General features: G+C 41.4%; 1 protein-coding gene across 1 annotated transcript in view; it reads right to left on the reverse strand.

The window, feature by feature from the left end:
* Window positions 1–23,692, reverse strand: part of LOC108264953 (ERC protein 2) — a 291,196-nt gene that overhangs the window by 120,098 nt on the left and 147,406 nt on the right. Inside the window, exons 10-11 of the mRNA XM_053680567.1 lie at window positions 14,839–14,862; window positions 13,156–13,349 (exon numbers count right to left, since the gene is read on the reverse strand). Of these exons, the coding sequence (XP_053536542.1) occupies window positions 13,156–13,349; window positions 14,839–14,862 (218 nt within the window). The remainder of the gene's footprint in view (window positions 1–13,155; window positions 13,350–14,838; window positions 14,863–23,692) is intronic.

A 23,692-nucleotide genomic window follows, 5' to 3' on the forward strand; every position in this document is an offset into this window, starting at 1 on the left:
GAAGAAGGGGACTCGCTCGTGGCGCGCACACTTGGCCTCAGTCGTGTCTGAATGCTACCACGGGTTTTCGTGTTCTTTCCAGACATTTTAACGTACCACAAAGTTAAAAGTCCAAACAAGGAAACGGAGTAGAATAAGTCAAAATCTATTGTATGACCGAAAAGCGCAAATTAATTACAATTTTAATCGAATTCAGCAGGAGCCTCCAATTTCGCGTCCTACTCCATCGAACGCCGAATTCGAGTCCCATATTTGTTTGTTTATTATGTTGTGTTTTTTTGGGGTGGGTGCCAACAGAAACTAGGGATGCAATTAATCAGCTTAACTGTTTTTTTTTTCTATTTTCGTATTTTCTGTTTGATAGAACATTGTCGATATGCCTGTGAATGCGTGTGCGCACATGTTTGTGTGAGTGTGTGTATATGTGTGTGTGTGTGTGTGTGTGTGTGTGTGTGTGTGTGTAAGAAAGCTCATCATCATCAGGGTCCACAATTAAAGAAATATGATAAGCCATTATTCAGACTTAGCAAAACATTCATATCCTCACTCCTCATTTCACTGAGTACGCTCCATTTATATAGGATTTGTGGCAGAAGACTATTTTCCCTTCATATTTCTGCAACAAAGAGAGTAAGGGTTAAGTAGTTTTTTTTTTTTTGTAATCAACACCATCACTACTATCTGCAGATCTGTACTATTCTGCACAACTATACAGTTTTTAGAAGAATACAGAATATATAAAAGTAAAATAGATATATTTGTGCAAAAACACTTTAATAAAAGAGAGATAGAACCATAAAGGACATAAGATAAGATAAGAGAATTTCAGATGTCATTTCAGGCAAACTTCAGTTGCCCATTGGCCTTTCTGATTTCATGAATTTGAATATGGATGTAAGCATAATCCCCCAACAGGAATGCAAAACATGATTGCATACAAAGTATGAAATGCATATATATTTGTTTCTTTTTCACAATCACCTGGTCTATGTGGTCAAAGCTAGTATAACATAACACCTCAAATAGGGAAATAAAATAGGGAATTTTGTGTCAATCTCAAACAAATCTCACTTTCAAAGGGAACTCCACGTTGCGTTTAGCATAACTTGTGAAACTTGTGTAAAATCATGCCTATTTATAGGGCTGTCATGATCAGGTGACATGGCAATTAATCACGTCACATGATGTATATATGTGGCACCTGTGAACCGCGCCGTCAGCCTTATTATCTTCAGCGAGACTGCATGCCGGTCGTTTGTGTAACAAAACAAAAAGTCGCTTCATTTCTCCTCTATATTTTCTCAAAAACTCTGAATTTTACTATTCCTTTTTTTTTTTTTAAAAAAGAAAGAAACGATAAAGAAAGAATGAGAGAGAGAGAATTCAGAAAGTGTGCTACACCTTGCTCCCGTTTCATCACGGGGGAGATAGACACGCTTTCTGTGTGAAGTGTTTAGGGGTGGAACATGCCACAGCAGCCATCAAGGTGTCTGACTGTGAGCATTGTGAACGGTTTATGATTAGGCAGCTCCACTCATAACTCGTTCTCTTCTTGGCCGAAGGGAGATGGGTTTCAGAGCCTCATGGATCTGGGCCAGCCGCTGCCGAGGCAGCCAGGTGGCTCAGGTCCTGGGGATCTCGTATGAATCTATCTCTTGCGCTGTCTTCCGGGTTCGGCTCTCCGCCTGACTTTGGAGCTCGCGTCGCGACTCCTCCTTCCCCTATGGAAAGCCAAAACACCCTTGCCGACTCCGGGGAGTCGGTAGGTGGTGCCATTGCACCAAAAACCGAGAGCAGCGCTCAAGCGTATAAAGAGCTGCTTGAGGTGATTACTAGGGCAGTTGAAAAGCTGAATATAGACTGGCCCGGGGAAGAGTAAGTATCTCGTAGCAGGCTGGATGAGCGCTTCCTCTCCGGTGAAAATAAATCTCCCTCACACCACAGAAAACTCCCCTTTTTTCCAGAAGTACATGATGAGATATCACACTTCTGGGGAAAACCATACACTAGCTGTGTTTATAACCCTGCGATGTCTGATTAATCAGCTGTCATGGGGAGTGAGCAGCACAGCTATTTAGCTATGCCGGAGGTGGAGGAAGCGCTTGCGAGCCACCTCTCGTCATCAACAGCAGTTAATTTAAGGTAATTTAAGGGGTCCAACTTTGCCTTTGAAGCCATATAAGGCCACCTCTATGTTGGTGGGCAAAGACTATGTGGCAGCGGGTCTTGGTTGTGTGTCACTGCATACAATGGCAGTGTTGCAAGCCTACCAAGCAGACCTGCTGAGTGAGCTCAATACTGGGGAGGAAATTGGCCCGAGGCAGTGGCAGAGCTGTGCCACGACACAGATTTGTCTCTCCGGGCAACCAAGCAAATGGCCCGTGATATCAGCCATTCAATGGGTAGCTTGGTTGTGGCAGAGAGGCACCTATGGCTCAAACTCTCAGGGATGGGGGATAAAGATGAGGTCTCCTTGCTGGACTCCCCTGTTAAACCTTCCAGCCTGTTTGGCAGCATGGTTAATGCCATCGCTGAACGGCGGCGTTCAGCCAGTTCCTTCCCCATCGTGTCAAGTTCGCCCGGGCATCCATGAGTGGAGCCCGGGCCAGCACTAGTGCGAGTGAGGCACAGAAGTCAAGTGTGGCAGCCGGCCTTCCCACACGGACAGCCAGGGGGACCGGGCGGCCACAGCCACAGCCTGCTAACAGGACTGATCTAAGAATGATAATAAAAGCAAAGTAGGCAAGGAAGGAATGGTCTTGATGGGACACAGAGGGACGTATCAGGGGACATGAGGTTGTTAGTTCAGATAGCCCCCAGTGCTACTATAGGGCCTCCCCTAGGCAAGGCCGTCTCAAATTTTCAGCCTTCTCTGTTCAGCGAGCTGTCACAGGGCAATGAAAATCTGATGCTTTCCCTCCAACGGAATATGGAAAAGCTAACGTCCATGAAAGACTATCTGGCAGTGTGTAAACTACTGCTAAATGTGTCTCCATGGGTTCTGTCTACCATAGAAAAGGGTTACAGGGTCCAGTTCAGAGCTCAACCCCCCCAGTTCAGAGGTGTGCTCACCAAAGTAGTCAGCACAGAGCAGAGCCCAACGTTAGCACAGGAAGTAAGATCCCTTTTGGACAAAGGGGCCATAGAACATGTACCCTGTACCCTAAGGGAGGGAGGTTTTTACAGTCGTTATTTCCTGGTCCGCAAAAAAGATGGGAGTATGCAGCCAATTTTAGATCTGCGTCATTTGAACCATACTCTTTGGACATACAGGTTCAAAATGCTGACGCTCAAACTTATCATGCCACAGATTCAGGTCGAGGACTCTGTGACAATAGATCTGAAAGATGCATATTCCCACATAAGAATATCGCCCAGTCACAGGAAGTTCCTGAGGTTTGCGTATGGAGACAATGCATACCAATATCGGGTTCTTCCCTTTGGGCTAGCTTTATCCCCTCGAACCTTCACAAAGTGCATGGATGCTGCTCTGGCTCCCTTGTGACTCCAGGGCATCCGTGTACTAAACTAACTGGAAGACTGGTTGATTCTAGCACGATCCAGGGAACTGGTGGTCCAACATCGAAATGTTGTTCTCATCCATATGAGGAGCTTGGGGCTCAGGTTGAACCTCAAGAAAAGTATGCTTTCTCCAGTGCAGAGGACAACTTTTCTAGGGGTTATATGGGATTCTACTACGATGAGGGTGTTTCTATCCCCAGCATACGTAGGCTCGAACCTATCAACATTGAGCAAGACAAAGCTGGGTCTGGGAATCCCCTTCACTCTCTACGAGAGACCGTTGGGCCTATTGCCCATGAGACCGTTTCAGTGGTGGCTGAAAAGTCAGGGTTTCGTCCGAGGATGAAACGTCTGAGAGTAATCAGTGTCACATGGCGATGCCTACGTGCTCTGAGTATTTGGAGATGTCCCCAGTTTCTAGCCTCGGGTCACACACTAGGGGCGTGTCCTTATTGCAAGATGGCAATGACAGACATCTCCCTCACGGGCTGGCGTGATGTCTTAAATGGATGTCCAGCTCACAGTCTTTGCAGCGGTCCTCATCTGGAGTGGCATACAAATCACCTAGAGATGGGGGCCGTATTCCTAGCATTGAAGTTCTTTCTTCCTCAATTAAGAAGTCACCATGCATTAGTTGTGACACACAACACAGCAGTGGTCTCATACATAAATATAATACATAATAACCGGGCCAAACTTAGAGCATCTGAAAGGAAATGACGTAAATCTAATAATCTAACTAACCTAACCAATTACCAGACACTTCTCTCCTCTTTTTCCAATAGCATCTCCACTGTAAAGCCACATACTACCAAGAGAAGGTTGGTAGTTCTCCCAACACCCGCACACTCTTCAAAACTTTTTCCTCTCTTCTCTGTCCCCCTCCTCCCCCTTCCCCTACCTCTCTCACTGCAGATGACTTTGCCACTTTCTTTTCCAACAAGGTTACACCAATCAGGAACCAGTTCTCAACCCCAGACATGCATAGACTGGCTCCTCCTCCATGTAACTCCCAACTGACTTCCTTCTTTCCCCTCTCAGAGACTGATGTCTCTAAAATCCTCCTCTCTAGCTACCCCACAACCTGTCCTCTTGACCCTATCCCTTCTCACCTTCTTCAGTCCATCTCTCCCACACTAGTACCTGCACTCACACACATCTTTAACACATCCCTCTCATCCCTCACCCTACCTCATTTAAGCAGGCCTGGGTAACCCCACTGCTAAAAAAAAACATCACTTAACCTTGCTGTTGTTGACAACTACAGACCTGTTTCCCTCCTCCCTTTTCTTTCCAAAACTCTTGAAAGAGCCATTTTTAATCAACTCTCCAATTTTCTCACACAGAACAACCTCCTGAACACCAAGCAGTCTGGCTTCAAGAGCAATCACACCAATCAATCCATCACTGAAGCCTTACGACTAGCAAGAGCAACATCTAGATCATCTGTCCTCATCCTACTCGACCTCTCTGCTGCTTTTGACACTGTGAACCATCAGATCCTCCTGTCCACTCTCTCCAACCTGGGCATCACTGGAACGGTTCTGCGCTGGGTGGAATCCTATCTCTCAGACAGATCCTTCAAGGTATCATGGTGGGGAGGTATTTCTGAAACTCAGCAACTCACAACTGGCGTTCCACAGGGGTCAGTTCTGGGTCCACTGCTCTTTTCTATCTACACTACATCTCTAGGGCAGGTGATTGAGTCTCATGGCTTCTCATATCATTGCTATGCTGATGACACCCACCTCTATTTGTCCTTCCTGCCTGACGATCCATCCGTCGCTGCACATATCTCTGCTTGCCTGTCGGACATCTCGGTCTGGAAGAGGGAACACCACCTTTAGCTCAACCTGGCAAAATCTGAGTTTCTTGTCATCCCAGCCTCTCCCTCAATCAACCACAACCTCACTGTACAGCACGGCTCAACCACATTCAAGCCAACTAGGACGGCCAGGAACCTTGGGGTGATTCTCCATGGTCCTATAGGTTCATCTTGTACAACATCAAGAAAATCAGACCCTACCTCACCGAACAGGCTATACAGATACTAGTCCAGGCTCTTGTTATCTCTAAACTGGACAACTGCAACTCACTCCTCACCAGCTCCATCAAACCCCTTCAAATGATTCAGAATGCAGCAGCACGCCTTGTCTTCAACCAGCCCAAGAGAATCCATGTCACATCCCTCTTTATCTCCCTCCACTGGCTTCCTGTAGCCACCTGCATCAAGGCCTTGATGCTCACCTACAAGACCTTGTCTGGAACAGCACCCTCCTACTGCAACTCTCTCCTGAAGGCTTACGTTCTCTCACGCAATCTGCGATCAATCAACGACTGATGCTTAGTAGTGCTTATTCAGCGTGGCTCAAGGTCCTTTTCAAAAACCCACAACAACAACACACTGTTCAACCAACAACAACCTGTTCCTCCGAGGGCACGGGGCCAATGTGGTGCACTCTATCCAGCAATGGAGCAGTCGGAAAGATTTCTGATCCGAGCACATCCTGGAAAAATTTAGACATAAATGTTACCGGATCGCTCTTCTTGTTCCGGAATACCGATGACCCAGAGATTGCAGCGCCGCGAGCGGGACTCTAAATCCTCAACTTTCTCGGTGAGTTGTTTGTTAGCCGAAGTTAGCTTCAGCACCATCTGCTCCAGTGCTACAATGCGGTCACTGTAATCGTTCAGGTGCTGGTCAAGCTCGTCAATACGCCGTCCTTGTGATTCAATACCTGATTTAAAACTCTCAAACGATGCAACAACTGGGGCCAGAGCGGAGTCAATAGCTGCTTTCACCTGAACTGCGATGGTAGATGTTAGCTCCGCTATTAAAGTGTTGCGGAGATTTTCAAAATCCAGCGGTAGCTTGTCGCCATGACTCGTCGTGCTCGGTGAAGATTTAGGTTTCCGTAGTCTTTCAGAAGCCATAATTCCTTTCTGGTTATAGTCGTGGACTGAGTAATTGAAAAGGAGCGCACCAAATGTCTTAGAAAAGATTCACGTTGCCTGAAAAGTACAATTAAAAGATAAAATGCTCGGGAGCTCACTCCACTCGTGCCTTCTCACTTAAATGCTCAGCCAGAAGTCCCCAAGGTCCTTTTCAAGAACATTCAAATTAACTGTTCTTCAGTGGTGGAATGAACTTCCAACCTCAATCCGGACAGCAGAATCTCTCACCATCTAACAAAAAACAGCTAAACACCCACCTCTTCAGTGAACACCTAACCAACCTATAAAAAAAAATAAAAGAAATTACTCTGGCACTTACACCTCTACTCTGCGCACTTTGCATCTTCTGGAACTCAATTAACAGATCTTGTATGGTAGCACTACTTATATTGTTCTCAGCTTGATATATCGCTTTGCTTGTATTTTCTCATTTGTAAGTCGCTTTGGGTAAAAGTGTCTGCTAAATGAATAAATGAAATGTAATGTAATGTTTCCTGCCCCAGTCCAAAGACATACGTTGTAATCTGACTGGCATCTCTAAATTTTCTGTAGTGTGTGAATGTGTGTGTAATTATATTCTGCGATAGGTTTGCACCCTGTGCTGGGTGTCCCCTGCCTCATGCTCCAAGTTCCTTGGGATAGGCTCTAGGCTCTCTGCAACCCTTTGTAGGATAAGCAGTACAGAAAATGGATGGAAATACTATCTATTACCTCTACTGTTATTTGTTCTCATTTATCAATCTAAGTTGTGTGTAAATTTTTTCATATGCTTCTTGTTTCCAAGCCAAACTAAAAATCCCCACCAGATTTACTAAAGTTTTACTAACACTGATTTTCTTCATAAATGTTCTCCATACACCTCATATGTGTATTGTGATAAATGGTAACTGAGCATAATTTAGCAAATGTATTCATTTGATTTACATTTAGTGATGCCCACAAAACTCCATAAAATGGCAATATGATGAGTATATGGCAAAACAACATCTCCTAAGCGCAGCATGTGCTAAATGCTTCTGTAATGCAGCTCGGCTATTGTAGCCACCATACACAATTTTCCTGATTGGAACATTCTCTTACAGTCTTCAAAAAGTACTAATTTCTGTCTTGCACATGGAGTGTATAGCTGAATCTTAACAAAACTGCAGTCTCATGACACTCCTAACATTGAGACTCATTATTGTTCAATTAAGAAATTAATCAATCATTTTTCTAAGGTCGTGGGGAGGTAATTTTCTGCTCTTTAAATCAGTGAACTTCTTAAACTGACACTGTACATTGCTTGGGGGAGACGGATAAATACTGGATGTGTTTGTGCAGTGATAAAGTAGGTTTATTATAAAATAAATATTATGAGCAAGGAGGGAATATATTACATCATCATCAGTGGCTTATCCAAAAAATTAGGAGAGAGAGACAGAGAGTTTCAGGAGATACTCTTTCTGACTGAAGTGGGAAACACATTTCAAGAGAACTGGAGTGGCAGCCAAGACGAAACTACTGCAGCCAAACACAGCTTGCCAAATCCAACAACCTTCTGAACATCCCTGTTATCCATCTCTCTGTAGTATAACCGCACACACATACATGCACATGTGCACCTCTCTTGAAGGTGGTATTGACTATACTTGCAGTATAAATTCATACTGCAATAGTAAGGCACATGCAAAGTGTGACAGCAGTAGACCACCACACTGACAAGGCTCCATTAACTACATCTGGTTCAAAAGATTATACAGCCCGATCTTTGATATGATACACAGGATGAATATGCTGCATTCATCTTTATTTGTACACGTGTTCAAAATACATGGTGAGCACAATATTTTTATAAGTGTTGATTATTGGAGGCAGCAGCTGCGATTGTCACAGAAAAAAACCCAAAAGGCACTCCATTCCATTGCTCACGCTCACCCTGCAAGACTCAATTACTAAAGAAAAGGCATATTGAAGCTTGTGTAAAGTTTGTTACAACTCATTTGGACAAGCCTATGAAATATTGGGAGAGTGTAGTCTGGTCAGACGAGAGCAAAATGTAACTTTTTGGCTGTCATACTACACACCATGTTTGGAGAAGAAATGGCACTGCACATCACCCTAAAAACATTATACCAACAGTGAAGTTTGGAGGTGAAAGCATCATGGTGTGGGGCTGTTTTTCATTGCATGGTACTGGCAGACTTCATATATTTGAAGGAACAATGAGATTCTTGAGAAAAATCTGCTGCCATCCACCAGAATGTTGAAGATGAGATGTGGGTAGACCTTCCAGCAGGACAACGATCCAAAGCATAGAGCAAACAAAACTCAGAAAGAAAAAAAATTCAGAAAAAAAAAAAATTATGGCCCAGTCAATAACCTGACTTGAATCCAATTGAACATGAATTTAAAGTCAATATGTTTAGAAGAATGGGCCAAAATCACACCTGAATACTGTGGGCAATTAATTTCTTCATACAAGAAGCATCTTGAAGCTGTCATTAAAAACAAAGGCTTCTCCAATAAGTATTAAATAAATTTCAGTTAGCGTGTTCAATACTTTTTTCCTGTGTCATCCCACTTTATTACACATACTTTTATTTATGGAGTTTAATGTTGTGAATTCTTTATATTTCTGGATTTCTTGAGTTAATACTGATATCTGGTGAAAATTTCATGTGAGTAGCTTCATTGGAAATATATTTACTGAAAAAAACGTTGAAGCCTCCAACACTTATATATATCCAGAGAGTCTTTAAGAATGTCTTTGAGAAAAGAAGAAAGTATTGAAATCATTCTCATGGCTGGATCTGGAACCTGTCATAAGGTTTGCGATGGACTTTTACAGGAAACATGGCAAGCACATCACACACAATACTGTTGCGAAACTTATTAACAAATACAAAAATTCTGGAAGTGTTGCAGTCCAACCAAGATGTGGACATACCCAAACATCCAATGATGAATGCACAACTGACATGGTGCTGGCATACATAGTCTCCTATGTATGGGGACTTTTGGAACAGCCTGTACAATATACTTGATATAGACACAACAATGATAGCAGCAAAAAACTTGCATACATTCCATATAATATTAGAAAGATCCTCTTGCACACACACTTGAACTCAGACACAATCAAATAAACACAGACAGACTGGCCACTGCATGACCTCATTCAGATCTGATTAATGGTTATACAGAGAGGGATAAAGAAAGAAAAAACAATAGGAGGGGATAACAGAAGAGTGAAAGATGAATTTCAACACTCATTGAGTACAAAATATTTCCTCCCCTTTGATGCTAAGCATGGCTTTTATGTTTATCAGTACAATACCCACATGGGAGTATATCAGGTCACCGAGTAGAAATAGATAAAGGAAAAAGAAAAAAAAAAGACAAAGTTTGTGCTGGCATAAAAAAATAATAAGCATTTAGGTTGAATTTGTCTTTTTTGCACATTTTCATTTTGATTTTGCACCATTTCTTTATTTAAATAAAATGCTACATGCAAAAGGTCCGGTTATAAAAAAATAATAATAATAAAAAATAGATCAAAAGCATTTCACACAAGAAGGTCTGTATAACTGAAAACATAGCAACCAAGTATAGATTCTTTTAGACACGCACTATATAATTTACTACAGTAAATAACATATACCGCTGGACTATATTGTGGGATCCATGGAGTTTTGCTTTTCATCTATTTTAATTGGCAAACCATCTTCCCCAGCATATGTTTGAACTTGTGTCAAAAAGCTTGTGAACATTTATAAAAATAAAAATGTTGGTATGAAAATTAATGCTGGCTGTAAAAGAGCCTACCTTTAAAGACAATGCCTTTTTGGCATTGATACCATGGGAAAATCCAAGCAACTCTGAGAAGAAATTGTGGACCTCCACATGTCCAGTTGCTTTCAGAGCAATTTCCAAACATCTGAAGTACCACAAGCATCTGTACAAACAATTGTATATATAAAAATATTAGGACCAGACAGACACTGCAATGTTCAGGAAAGAGGCACTCATAGGGATGAACAAACTTTGGTATGAAAGTTTCAACTGAACCCCAAGACAGCAACAAATGAACTGCTGAAAGATTTGGAGCATCAGGTGCCAAATATGTACATTTAACAATAAGAAAGTCCTATATGGCCATGGCCTGAAAGGCTGTCATGCAAGGAAGAAGCTCCTGTTTTCTGGTCAGATGAAATAAAAATGGCTCTCTTTGGCCATAATGATCAGGACTATATATGGAGGAAAAAGAGTGAGGCTTTTAATGTGAATAACCCCATCCCTATTTTGAAGCATGAGGGTGGCAGCATCATGTAGTGGGAATGATTTGCTGGAAAGTAACTGGTACACTTCAAAAAACAGATGGTACCATGAGGAAGGAAGATTATTTAGAAACACTAAAACAAAAACCTCAATACAGAGAGGAAAGTAGAAACTTGGTCATAACTAGGTCCAACAGGGCAATGATCCTAAGCATAACTCCAAAGCTATAACAAAATGGCTTGAAGACAACAAAGTGAAAGTATTGGAGTGGCTATCATAAAGCCCTAACCTGAATCCCATAAAAAATGAATGGACTGAACTAAAAAAAAAGCCTGTCTGGTGTTTCAGGAGATTGTATTTTAAAGATAATTTTGTAAAATCCAAGCCTTATAAGGGTTTAAACAATGTTTTTCATGCTTGTTCAATGAACCATAAACAATTATTGCACATGCACCTGTGGAAGCGTTCTTAAGACACTAACAGTTTACAAGCGGTAGGCAATTATGCTCACAGTTACAATAACTTAGGACACTAAAGAGACCTTTCTTCTGACTGTGAAAAACACCAGAAGAAGATTCCTAGAGTGCCTGCTCCCCTGCATGAACATGCCTGCTGCAGGCCAGAGCAATATGATTCGAGTGGCCAAAAAATCTCCAAGGATCACAGCTGGACAATTGCAGACGTTAGTTGCATCTTGGGGTCAGAAAGTCTCCAAAACTACAATCTGCAGTCACCTACATCACCACAAGTTGTTTGGAAGGGTTTCAAGAAATAAACAGCCTCTACTCTCATCCAAAAATAAAAGCAAGTGTCTTCAGTTTGCCAGACACTACTGGAACTTCAAATGGGATTGGGTTCTATGGTCAGATGAAACCAAAATAGAGCGTTTTGGCAATAAACATACAGTAAGAGGTGGTTTTGGTGCACACAGAGGTATCCATATGGAAAAGTACCTCATGCCCAAGGTTAAATATAGTGGTGGCCCTTTAATTTTTTGGGGCTGTTTTTCTGCCAGAGGACCTGGACATTTTGTTAGGATACCTGGCTTCATGGACTCTATCAAATATCAAGTTATTAATTGAAAACCTGACTGCCTCTTCCAGAAAGCTTAAAAAAATGGGCCATGGTTGGATCTTCCAGCAGGACAATGATCCAAAACCTACATCAAAATCAACACAAAAATAGTTTACTGAGCACAACATCAAGGTCCTGCAATGGCCATGCCAGAAACCCATAGAAACACATAGAAAACTATGGGGTAAACTGAAGAAGAGAGTCCACCAGTGTGGACCTCGAAATTTGAAGGATCTGGAGAGATTCTATATGGAGGAATGGTCTCAGATCCCTTGCCATGTATTCTCCAATGTCTTCAGGCATCACAGGAGAAGACAGAGCTGTTATTTTGGCAAAGGGAAGTAACACAAAGTATTGACAAAAAGGGTGCCAATAATTGTAGAACACATATATTTACCAAATATTTTTTTTTTATAAACCCATGTTTTGTTTGCGATTGTTTGATATCCATGAGCAGAGTATTTTTGTGATTTTTTTTCAACAAAAGATCGAAAGGATAAACAATAAAGACAATTAAATAAAAAAGAACCGAATCTCAAAGGAACTTTGACAGCACCTTGTGAAATCCATGCCATAAAGAACTGAAGCTTTTCTGAGTGCAAAAGGAGTCCTACACAGTATTATTATAGTATTCCTTATAAAGTGACCACTGAGTGTATAGCTGCTAAGAGCAGTACAGACCATAGCTGATAAACATATTAGCACTTTCCAGGCCCCCCACGGTGTATACAACCACAGCCATTTGCTTGTTTGGCACCAGAGTCTCTAATCTAAGTACACTCAGACACTAAATCATTCTGTGTGTCTTTGTGTATGGATGGCAGTGCTGTGGGTGTGTGTCACTGTTTGTTGTTGCTAACCCAGCCACCGCCAATGTGTAAATCACTGGATAATTGTGTATTTGCCTGTCAGTAATGAAAGAGAAGGCAAAGATATGTGTTTCTTTCCTCATTCTTTCTACCACAGTGAAGAAGCGAAGTGGCTCCTGCTACTGCTGTGCTGGCTGCATAACAAACTCTATTAAAGATACATCATTCATGTTTCAACAGGGCCAGCAACAAGTACAGGGCCAGCAAGTTCACACAGACACATGATAGCTCACATTCACAGTTTTGTACACAAATACTCCAAAAGATGGCTGATAACTGATGTAGCTGCAATGAGTCAGAGCTCAGTAACAGGTCAGATTTTTCACTTGTTCACAATCAGAGGCCATTGAAAAGTGTTATAAACACTGTATTGGAAAATACAGACTTTATCAAACATATGTAAAAGTTGTTAGTTATGTAAAAGTTATGTAAGTGAAGATTAACAAAAGAGTATTGTGTAGGTGCTGCATAATAATACCTTTCAAGCTCAGAGATTGCATTGTCCTTTTCAGTGAGCTCGGACTCCAACTCTCTAAGAACCCCCAAAAGTCTGTCCACCTCTGCTTTCAATTTTCCAGATTCCTCTTTATGGAAGGTCACCTCTTTTTCCAGAACTTTTAATTGCTCTGAGATCTCTGAATTCATCTGTGATGACTCTTCACTTTCAAGGGCCTTCAGACAGACATAAATATGCAAAGATCAAGAATTAATCAAAAGAAATGCAACTGAATTATGAGGTACAAAAGGTTAATTTAATGTTACAGCTAAGCAGGTACGATGTGGTATGTATTCAGTTGTTTAAAATTACTCATATGTGAGTATGATTCAATTTCTGTATATAAATGTGAGAAAACATGAGTGAAAGACACCCCATGGAAAGACTAGAAATTTTCCCAACCTCATTACCATCCTTGAGGCTAAGAATGTTGAAAGCTAGTCTATTAATATACTTTACTTTTCTTTTTCTTGTGCTCTGTCTCTTGCTTGCAATTTGTGTGCTTTTTGTTTGCATTCTTTCTGTTATTTTTTTATTTAATTTCTTATTCTCATTATTCGCTTTTATGCCCCTCTCTAGACGAAGGTGGGTGCAAAATTTGTGCTGGAAGAAAGATATAAATCTGGCCATACAGGAGAGAAACACACATACTGTCAAAATTATTCAACCCCATTGCAAATCACGTTTATTGTCAAAAATTACAGACTTTCAGCTGTTTGCAATGAAGAAATAAAACAAAAGCAATTGAAAAAGTTCAACACAATGAATGATTCAAATGGTTTCCCCAAATTCAACTGAAAACGCAACTTATAATGACTTCTCCAGTTTAAAAATTATTCAACCAGTTCATGGCAAGCATCTTTAGTACTTAGTAGAGCACCCTTTTGCTGTTATGACCTGCTGCAAATGAGATGCATAGCCAGACACCAGCTTCCTGAGGAATCAGCCCACTCCTCATGAGCCATGTCTTCCAGTTCAGTAATATTCTTGGGTTTGCGTGTTGCAGCCGCCTTCTTCAAGTCTGACCCGAGATTTTCTCTGGAGTTCAAGCCAGGTGACTGTGATGGCCCTGTAGAATCTTCCAGGACATCTTCTGCAACCAAGCCTTGGTGGAATTTGAGGTATGCTTGGGATCATTGTCCTGTTGGAAGGTCCAATGATGCCCGAGCTTCAGCTTCCTCACAGACAGCATGATGTTTTCTCCTAGGATTTCCTGATACTTCAATGAATCCATCTTGCCTTCCACATGCTGCAGGTTTACAGTGCCAGAGGATGCAAAGCAGCCCCAGAGCATCACCGAGCCACCACCATGCTTGAATGTGGACAGTGTTCTTCTTCATTCTTCTTTCTCCAGACATACTGCTGATCCATCGTTCCAGTTCCAGTTTTGTTTCATTACTCCACAGAACAGAATCACAAAACTTCTGTGACTTATTTATAAGATTTTCATATGAGTTGTCTTGTGCGTTTGGGTCAATAGTGGCATACGTCTTGGAGTTCTGGCAATCAATTCAATTCAAATAGCTGAAAGTCTGTAAATTTTAACAATAAACCTGATTTGCAATGGGGGTTAAATAATTTACACAGACACTACACAGATTGATCATGTGATCAAGTTAGATTATTAGGTTAATTAATTTTTGTTCAATTTTCAGTGCATCTTACCAATGACTTCCCTTGTAGCAGACTCTATATTGGAGAGAAGATGGAGAAAAAAAAGTGTTTAACACACACACATAGAAATCCATTCAAAAAATAGCATCACTTTATTAAAATAAACAGTTTATTTAAATAATAGTCAGCAGTATTAATGCTGTTAAAATGTAACAGTCATTCTCATTCAGTTTTTAACTTTACAAATATCTGCTACCAAATTACAGTATGCAATATTTAGGCCTTCTCTAGCAGAATCATGGGAAGTATGTAATAAATATGGTCACTAAGAAGTACCATAATAAAATGATAGCAGTGCCATAATTATTATGTAATCATGGTACTATAGTACCATGAAAAACTATAGTTAATTTTCCTAAGGCTCAGCACATGAATACCATGAATAAGGGGAGTATGTGGTCAGTCAGACTTAAGAGAATATATTATGTGTAGTTTACATAAAAAGATTTAGTTTCTCATTGCTTATACTTATCTTAATTTTAAAATGTTTCTATTCACTAGATTGAATTATGTAGCTAGATTGAATTAATTGGGCTCGAACCCCAGTTTTGATGAAAGCGTGGAGTTCAGTTTTAGAAAATAGTTGATCAAATCATGTTGGATGTACGAAAATTGTTAATGCAACTCAATTCATTCACATGGACCCAATGTACACATTTAAGTTAAGTAAATTCAATGAGCTTTTTTTAGTGTGGGTTGGTGTGAGAATGAACACCCCATGCCTGTGAGCCTTACCTAATAATGTCCTTCACACAAGTTCCCTTTCAAAGGGAACTCAATGTTGAGCGAGCTTCATGCTGTGGGAAGCGCCCTTGCACGTTACCGGCATCTGAAGCTTGTGTAACATCATGCCTATTTATAGACCTGCCATGATCAGGTGATGTGGCAATTAAGCGCGTTGCATGATATTAAAACCTGTGAACGCCATCAGCCATCAGCCTTATTATCATCAGCGAGACTGCATGTCAGTCGTTTGTGTAATGCTCGAAAAAACTCTTAATTTCCTCTCTATCTTTTCAAAAAAGAAAGAAAATATCTTTACTTTTCTGTCCCTTTAAAAAAAAGACAGAGGAAAGAAGAAGTGACAGAGAATTCAGGAAGTGTGTTATGCCTTGCTCCAGTTTCATCATGGGGGACGGTCACACTTTGTGTGAAGTGTCTCGTGATGGAGCATGCCAGAGCAGCCCTTGAGAGGTCTGACTGTGTGCCTTATATTTAAGTAGCTCTGCTCGCAACTCACTCTCATCGTGGCTGAAGGGAGTTGGGTGTCAGAGCCTCATGGATCTGGGCCAGCTGCTGCTGAGGCAGCCAGCGGGCTCAGGTCCTGGGGATCTCATATGGATCTGGAAGAGGAGCACTGCTCTATCTCTTGCTCTGTCTTCCAGGTCTGGCTCTCCACCGGATTTTGGAGCTCACGTCGTGACTCCTCCTTAAGCTATGGAAAGCCAAAAAAACAAATTCCTCTCTGACTCTGAAGAGCTGGAAGGCTGTGCCGAAAATGGAGAGCAGCTCTCAAGCATATAAAGTGCTGCTTGAAGTGATTACTAAGGCTGGATGAGTTTTTTTCTCCCCAGTGAAAATAAATCTCCCTCACACTACAGAAAGCTCCCCTTTTTTTTAAGAAGTTCATGACAAAATATCACGCTTCTGGGGAAAACCATACATAAGACCTATTTATAACCCCATGATGTTGGATTATTCCGCAATCGTGGGGAATGAATGGCATGGCTGTTTAGCTATGCCGAAGGTGGAGGAGGCGCTTGCGAGCTCTCCATCGACGGCAGGTAATTTAGGGGGGCCGTCATTGCCATCCAAGCAATGTAAGGCCACCTCGGCATTGGTGGGCAAGGCCAATTGGGTCTTGCTTGTGGGTCACTACATACAATGGCAGTGTTGCAGGCCTACCAAGCAGACCTGCTGAGTGAGCTCGACATATGGTGGCGTTCAGCCAGTTCCTTCCCCGTTGTGCCAAGTTCACCCAGGCATCCATCAGTGGAGCCCTGGCCAGAGCTAGTGCAAGGGAGGCACAGAAGGCAAGTGTGGCAGCCCGTATCCCCCTGCGGAGAGCCAGGGGAACCGGGTGGCCACAGTCACAGTCACCCCCCCCTCCCCAATTCAGAGGGGCCATAGAACATGTACACCGTTCCCTGAGGGAGGTTTTTACAACTGTTATTTCCTGGACAGAAAAAAAGATAAGAGTATGTGGCCAATTTTAGATCTGCATCATCTGAACCGTACTCTTTGGACATACAGATTCAAGACACTGATGCTCAAACTTATCGTTCCACAGATTCAGTTTGAGGACTTTTTTATGACGATAGATCTAAAATATACATATTTCCACACAGAAATATTGTCCAGTCACATGAAGTTCCTGAGCTTTGCATTTGGAGGCAACGCATACCAATATTTGGTTCTTCCCTTCAGGCTAGCTTTATCCTCTCGCACCTTCACAAATTGCATGGATGCCATTCTGGCTCCATTGTGACTCCAGGGCATCCGTGTACTAAACTACCTGGATGACTGGTTAATTCTAGCATGATCCAGGGAACTGGCGATTCAACATTGAGTTGTTGTTCTCGTCCACATGAAGAGCATGAGGCTCAGGTTGAACCTCAAGAAAAGTTTGCTTTCTCCAGTGAAGAGGACAACTTTTGTAAAGTTATAAGGATTCTACTATGATGAGGGCATTTCTATCCCCAACTCGCTTAGGGTCAATCCAATCAACATTGAGTAAGATAAAGCTGGATCTGGGTATCCCGTCCAGTCTCTACAAGAGATTATTGGGGTTTATGGCAGCAGCAGCTAACATCATGCCATTGGGCCTATTGCACACGCGGTGATGCCTACATGCTCTGAGAATTTGGAGATGTACTCAGTTTCTAGCCTCAGGTGAAAAAGAAATTATTTTAAAGAAATGATTTCTTCCTCAATTGAGAGGTCACCATGTGTTAGTTGTGAAAGACAACACAGCGGTGGTCTCATACATCAACCACCAGGGAGGATTATGCTTGCGCCCCCTGTTCAGACAGGTGCAACTAATTCTGCTCTGGGCAGAGGGAAAGTTTTTGTCAATGGGTGCAATGTACATTCTTGGCAACTGGAATGTGGGGGAAGACATCCTGTTGAGGCAGGGGCTGAGGCCCAGGGATTGGAGGCTCCATCCACAAGTGGTGGAGTCCATATGGCAGAGGTCTGTCCAAGCAGAAGTGGAAGTGTTCGCCTCTGAAGAGACAACACACTGCCCGCTGTAGTTCACCCACACTCCTCCAACACCGGCTGGACGCCATGGTGTACATGTGGCCAAGGTCACATCTGTAAGTTTTTCCTATGATTTCTCTGCTCCCACAAATTCTAGCGAGAGTTTGCCAAGACCGTCTACGTCTGCTGCTAGTAGCACCTTATTGGCCAGCTCGAATATGGTTCTCATAGATAAAATCCCTGTTGAACAGCGCTCCTTTGGAGATTCCCATCCACTAGGATCTACTGTCTCAAGCAAGAGGGCTGATTTATCACCCTCGGCCGGACCTATGGAAACTGTGGGTCTAGTCCCTGAGGCGCACCAGCTCACAGATTCTGATCTCACAACTGAGGTTGTACAGACCATGTTGAATGCTAGAGCACCATCCACAAGGAAATTCTATGTGCTCGAGTGGTGGCTTTTTGTCTCATGGTGCAAGGAACATCAGCTAGACCCAGTTAACTGCGCAATAGCTACAGTCCTGGAGTTCTTATGGGGATGTTTCTTGGCAGGGATGGCTCCTTCTACAATCAGGGTCTACATGGTCGCATTTCGGCCAGCCATGCCCCATTGATGGAGCCTCTGTGGGGCAACATCCTCTAACTTTCTTGGATTATGCATGGTGTCAGGTGGCTAAGGCCCATCTGCAGGTCACACATACTTTCCTGGGACCTTTCTGTGGTCCTGGAAGGTCTGTCAGGTGCTCCATTTGAGCCCTTAGAGTCAGACTCCGAGAAGCTTCTGACTCTAAAGGTAGCTCTTCTGCTGGCCCTGGCATCTCTCAAGCGAGTATGAAATCTACAAGCTCTCTCTGTTGCCCCTTTCTGTCTTGACTTTGCCCCTGGATTCGCCAAGGCCTTCCTATGTCCTAGGCCGGATTATATTCCTAAGGTGCCTACATCTGCTGCCGAGTAGTATTGCAGGCTTTCTGCATTCCTCTGTTCCTCGCACCTGAACAGTTGCACCTACTGTGTCCAGTAAGGGCTCTCTGTACTTACGTCCACTGCTCCAGCCAGTGGCATAAGTTGGAGCAGCTGCTGGTCTGCTTTGGTGGCGACAGTAGAGGTGATACTGTGTCGAAGCATCGTATCATTAATTGGATAGTGGAAGCAATCTCTATTGCTTATGAGGTGCGCAATCTTCCTATGCCTCCGAGCATAAGGGTTCATTCCACTATGGGTTGTCAACTCCTCAAAGGCTTTGTCCAAAGGGGTACCCATACAGGATGTGTGTGTTGCTGCAGGGAGGTCTATGTCACACACATTCATTCAATATTACAGCATGCATATACATTCCACCCCAGGCTCAAGTGTCTTGCAGTGACCCTCAGGCTTGGATCTTTTTGTACAGGCCGTACCCTCAGTATGATGGAGTGGGCATTGTCATTCTCACAGCATGGAGCTCACGCAATGTTGAGTTCCATTTGAAAGGGAACGTCTGGTTTACACATGTAACCCTGTTCACTGAGAAGGGAATGAGAAATTGCATAGCTTTGTCATACTGCGGCAGGCCTGTGAAATGCGTCTTCGCTTCAGATCATAGAGGCTGACGGCATGGTTCACAGGTGTCATTTTTATCTCACGCAACACGCTTAATTGCCACGTCACCTGATCACGGCAGGCCTATAAATAAGCATGATGTTACACAAGCTTCAGATGCCGGTCACGCGCAAGGGTGCTTACCACAGTGTGGAGCTCATGCAACGTCTCGTTAACTTCTCAGGGAACAGGGTTACAACCCAGACGTTTTCACACTAGTTTTAACAGCAAAAAAACCTATTTTCCACTTTTAAAGTTTCAAAAACGTATGAGTATGTTAGGGGTTGCATAGATTAGTTGACTAATACATTCACTAGATGCCACTGTGTAAAGCTGTCAACTATTAAAGGTGTTGGAAAAAATAGCCGTGCAGATGGTAAGGAATCAAGCCAAATTACAGATGACGCCAAATTTGCAGAGTTGACTATAAAAGAGTACATGTTAAAAAGTCTTTGTTTACAGTATTTTCTTTTGCTTTAATGTAACAGAATCACTTTGATTGGACAGGACTGCAGACAGGATTTGCTTATTATAAATCCTTTTTTTAATCTTCCAAATAATAAGAAGAAGAAGAAGAGGAAGAAGAAGAAGAAGAAGAAGAAGAAGAAAGTAAAATAAGAATGTAATGTAACCTAAAACAGTACATCCTTGATTTTTGGTGGTGAATTTAAACAGTTTAAATGAATTGATTCTGAAGCCAACTGAGCTACATATAAACATGAGATTTTTTTTCTTTACGGCTCTTATTTCTTGTGGTTTTCTTTCCCAATAATATATCCCCAGAGCGTGTCTTTCATATGTTTTGTTCATGCCTCTAATTCATTATGAAATTAAACTACTCTTATTTGCCAAAGCTTTTACAAGAGCATCACATGTACTGTGCATTGCTGTCAGTACAAGGCAGCAATTGTTTGTTTTTACTCAAGGAAAATAACCTGGACATAGAGGGACCTTAGACTTATTTTTCTTCTGCTACTAAACATGGTTTCTTGATTAATTTTGTTGTTGTGATAGCTGTGAATGTGCTATTTTAAACATGGGAAATTCACTGTTTTCATTTGAGTAAAGTGGAAAGACATTAAAGACATCACATTTAAGATTGAAAGACACACATCCCAGGTGCAGCTTTCAGCTGACAAAAACTTCAATGCTATTGTAGTGAAACTGTAATGATCATCATATAAAATATTTGTTTAGATGGCTGAGAGCTCTTCTCCAAATACACAGTAAACTAACTAAAGTCTATAAATCATAAGGATCAAATAATCTACAAGCATATCACACCACAAGTATTATAAACAAAGCTTGAGAGGAAAGTTTTAGTAGTGTTGAGCACTAGATAAAGAAGCATATAAAGATATCCCTCTAAATAGTTATATAGCAGTTAAATACAGGACCTTTATTTCAGTTCGTATCTCTGCTCATGTTCAAATTTCACTGTACTATATTGTCAGCTGTAAATCCATCCATTTTCTATATCACTTATTATACACAGGATCACAAGAAGTGGAGCCTATCCCAGGGAACTTTGGGCACAAGGTGGGGGACACCCTGGGTGTCAACCCATTGCAAGGCACAATCACGCACACACACACACACACACACACACACACACACACACACACACACATCCATTCACATACTATAGACAATCTGGGGATGCCACTCAGCCTACAACTCAGGTCTTCGGACTGGGGGTGGAAACCAGAATACAAGGAGGAAACCCCTGAAGCACAGGTAGAAAAAGTAACCTCTGTGCACACAAATACCACTGTGCCCCCCAAGCTGTAAATCATTAAATAAAATAATACTGAGTTGCAAAGTAAATAATTTCTTCATTCAATTTCAGTAAGCACTGGAGCCTATCCAGGGAACACTGGGTATGAGGTGGGAATACACCCTAGATAGGATACAATTTCATCACATTATACACGCATGCACACACACACACACACACACACACACACACAAACAATTTAGTGTAGCCAATAAACCCACTAGCATGTTTTGGGAAGGAAACCAATGAACCTGGAGGAAAGACACATGAGCATTGAGAATATGCAAAACTCTATACAGTCAATAACCTGAGCTCAGAATCGAACTGGAGAGTCTGGCGGTGTGAGGCAGCAGTGCTAACCATTGCAACACAGTACTGCCTTGGTATGAAACTCATCATATTAGATTTTAAACATGAACATAAACAATGTAGTGTTAACGTTCAAGTTAAAAGGAAGAAATAGAAGAATTGGGGAAAAAAACAGACTGAAGAGATGAAAAAGTAAGAGGGAAAGGCTGTCAAAATATAGAATATTGTAGGTCTTATTATGTCTGTATTTGCATTTGTGTATGTGTGTGTTTGTGTGTGTGTGTGAGTGTGTGTAAAGTGTGGTCCAAAAGTCTGAGAGCACTAGTGAAAATGCTTCTATTTTGCATTATTTTCTAATTTAATGCAAAAATTTTCATTACAGATTATATTATTCACAACAATTTGGGTGAAGTAGAATATTTTAAATATTTTTACGTGAATTTCAGCGTTTCTAAGTATTTGGTACATCTCCTTTTTGCTTTAATGACAGTGTGCACTCAGCTGGCCTTATGATTAATGTTAGGACTTTTGAAAATTATGATCCATTTTAGATCCATTGGTGTGTCATCTGAACACATGCTTCAGTAAAAGAGATTAGGCACAAAGCAGTTAACATGGTCAATATCATAAATTTGCGAACATTTAAATATTATAGATATTGAACATTTACTTTCTTTGCTTGACATATTTCAATATCCTAAAACCTTCTGTTTCCAGAATTCTGTTTCCAATTTTAAATCACAAAAAAAAGTGGTCTTTGATTTTTGGACCCCACTGTATATGTTGGTCAAGCTGAACATAGCAAAAGACTGGACAATGAGAAGGATAAGGAAAAGTACAAATTTGATTTGTCCTATGAAAATTTCTTCTCCCATCTCAGGATGCCTGTGTGTGACTGTTTATCCAGATGTACAGTATAACCTTCTACATGTCTTGTAAAATCATATATAGTCTCACTTGTGTTCACATAATTCAGCCATTCTGAGGATTTACATCTGACTTAAACAATAATGAGAATAATCGATGGATGGAAAAATGTGCATTTTCTAACAAGCCAGCCACAAAACTGGCCAAAATCCATCCACTCCATGCTTAGTTTACACTACCCATTACACATCAAGTGCTTTATATACTAAACGTTGTTCAGCATCCAGAATAAACGGCACTCTTAAACAAAATTTTCAGACAGAGCTTAAATTCTAAGATGAGCCATCGGAATGTCAACATGGAATCTCAATGTGTTTATGTGTGTGGTTTGAATTACACAAACTTTACAACATTACAACCACACAACAATATATTACAACAAACACACCTGAGAATGTTCCAGGATTGCGTGAGTTTCCACCATATAAGTAAAACAAGGAAGACTCATCATGACAGTGAGAGAACCACAAATGGATACACATTATACAGTAAGTAGACAAATTAAGTACTTTGTGGGTGAATTACTCTGTGCTAAAGTAAAATGCTAATGGAATGGATAAGGAGCTAAGTATGCATAGTGTGGAGTTAATACTCAAATTGCACACATCAGTATTGGGACGTCAGATGTAATTTCAGAAAAACTATACAGACTTAATATTTGCAGAACCATGTCTTAGTTACACTACATTATTTAATTGTATTGTCCCTTTAAAGTCTATTAAATGTTTATCATTCAAGCTTCAAGCTTTTCTAGTCAAGAGAACACATTAAATTGATCAAAACCTTGGCATTATTTATTACAAGCGTGATGATAAATATCAGATTTATGAAAGAATGACTTCATGACCATGTTTGAGTATCTCATGGTTACATTTTACTGTTGGTTCACTATAAAATGCTGCATTCATCACTATTCCTAATTTTTATTTATATTTTTAATTGAAGGCAAGAGCTTGTGTTTAAAGCCAGTGGTCTAGATGTTAAGCCCATCTCAGACACCTCTACGTAAAAAAAAATTTACTCAAGGAAAATCAGTGAATGCCATCTCCATCC

This window comes from Ictalurus punctatus, chromosome 5 (genome assembly GCF_001660625.3).
Source record: "Ictalurus punctatus breed USDA103 chromosome 5, Coco_2.0, whole genome shotgun sequence".
Classification (NCBI taxonomy): Eukaryota; Metazoa; Chordata; class Actinopteri; order Siluriformes; family Ictaluridae; genus Ictalurus; species Ictalurus punctatus.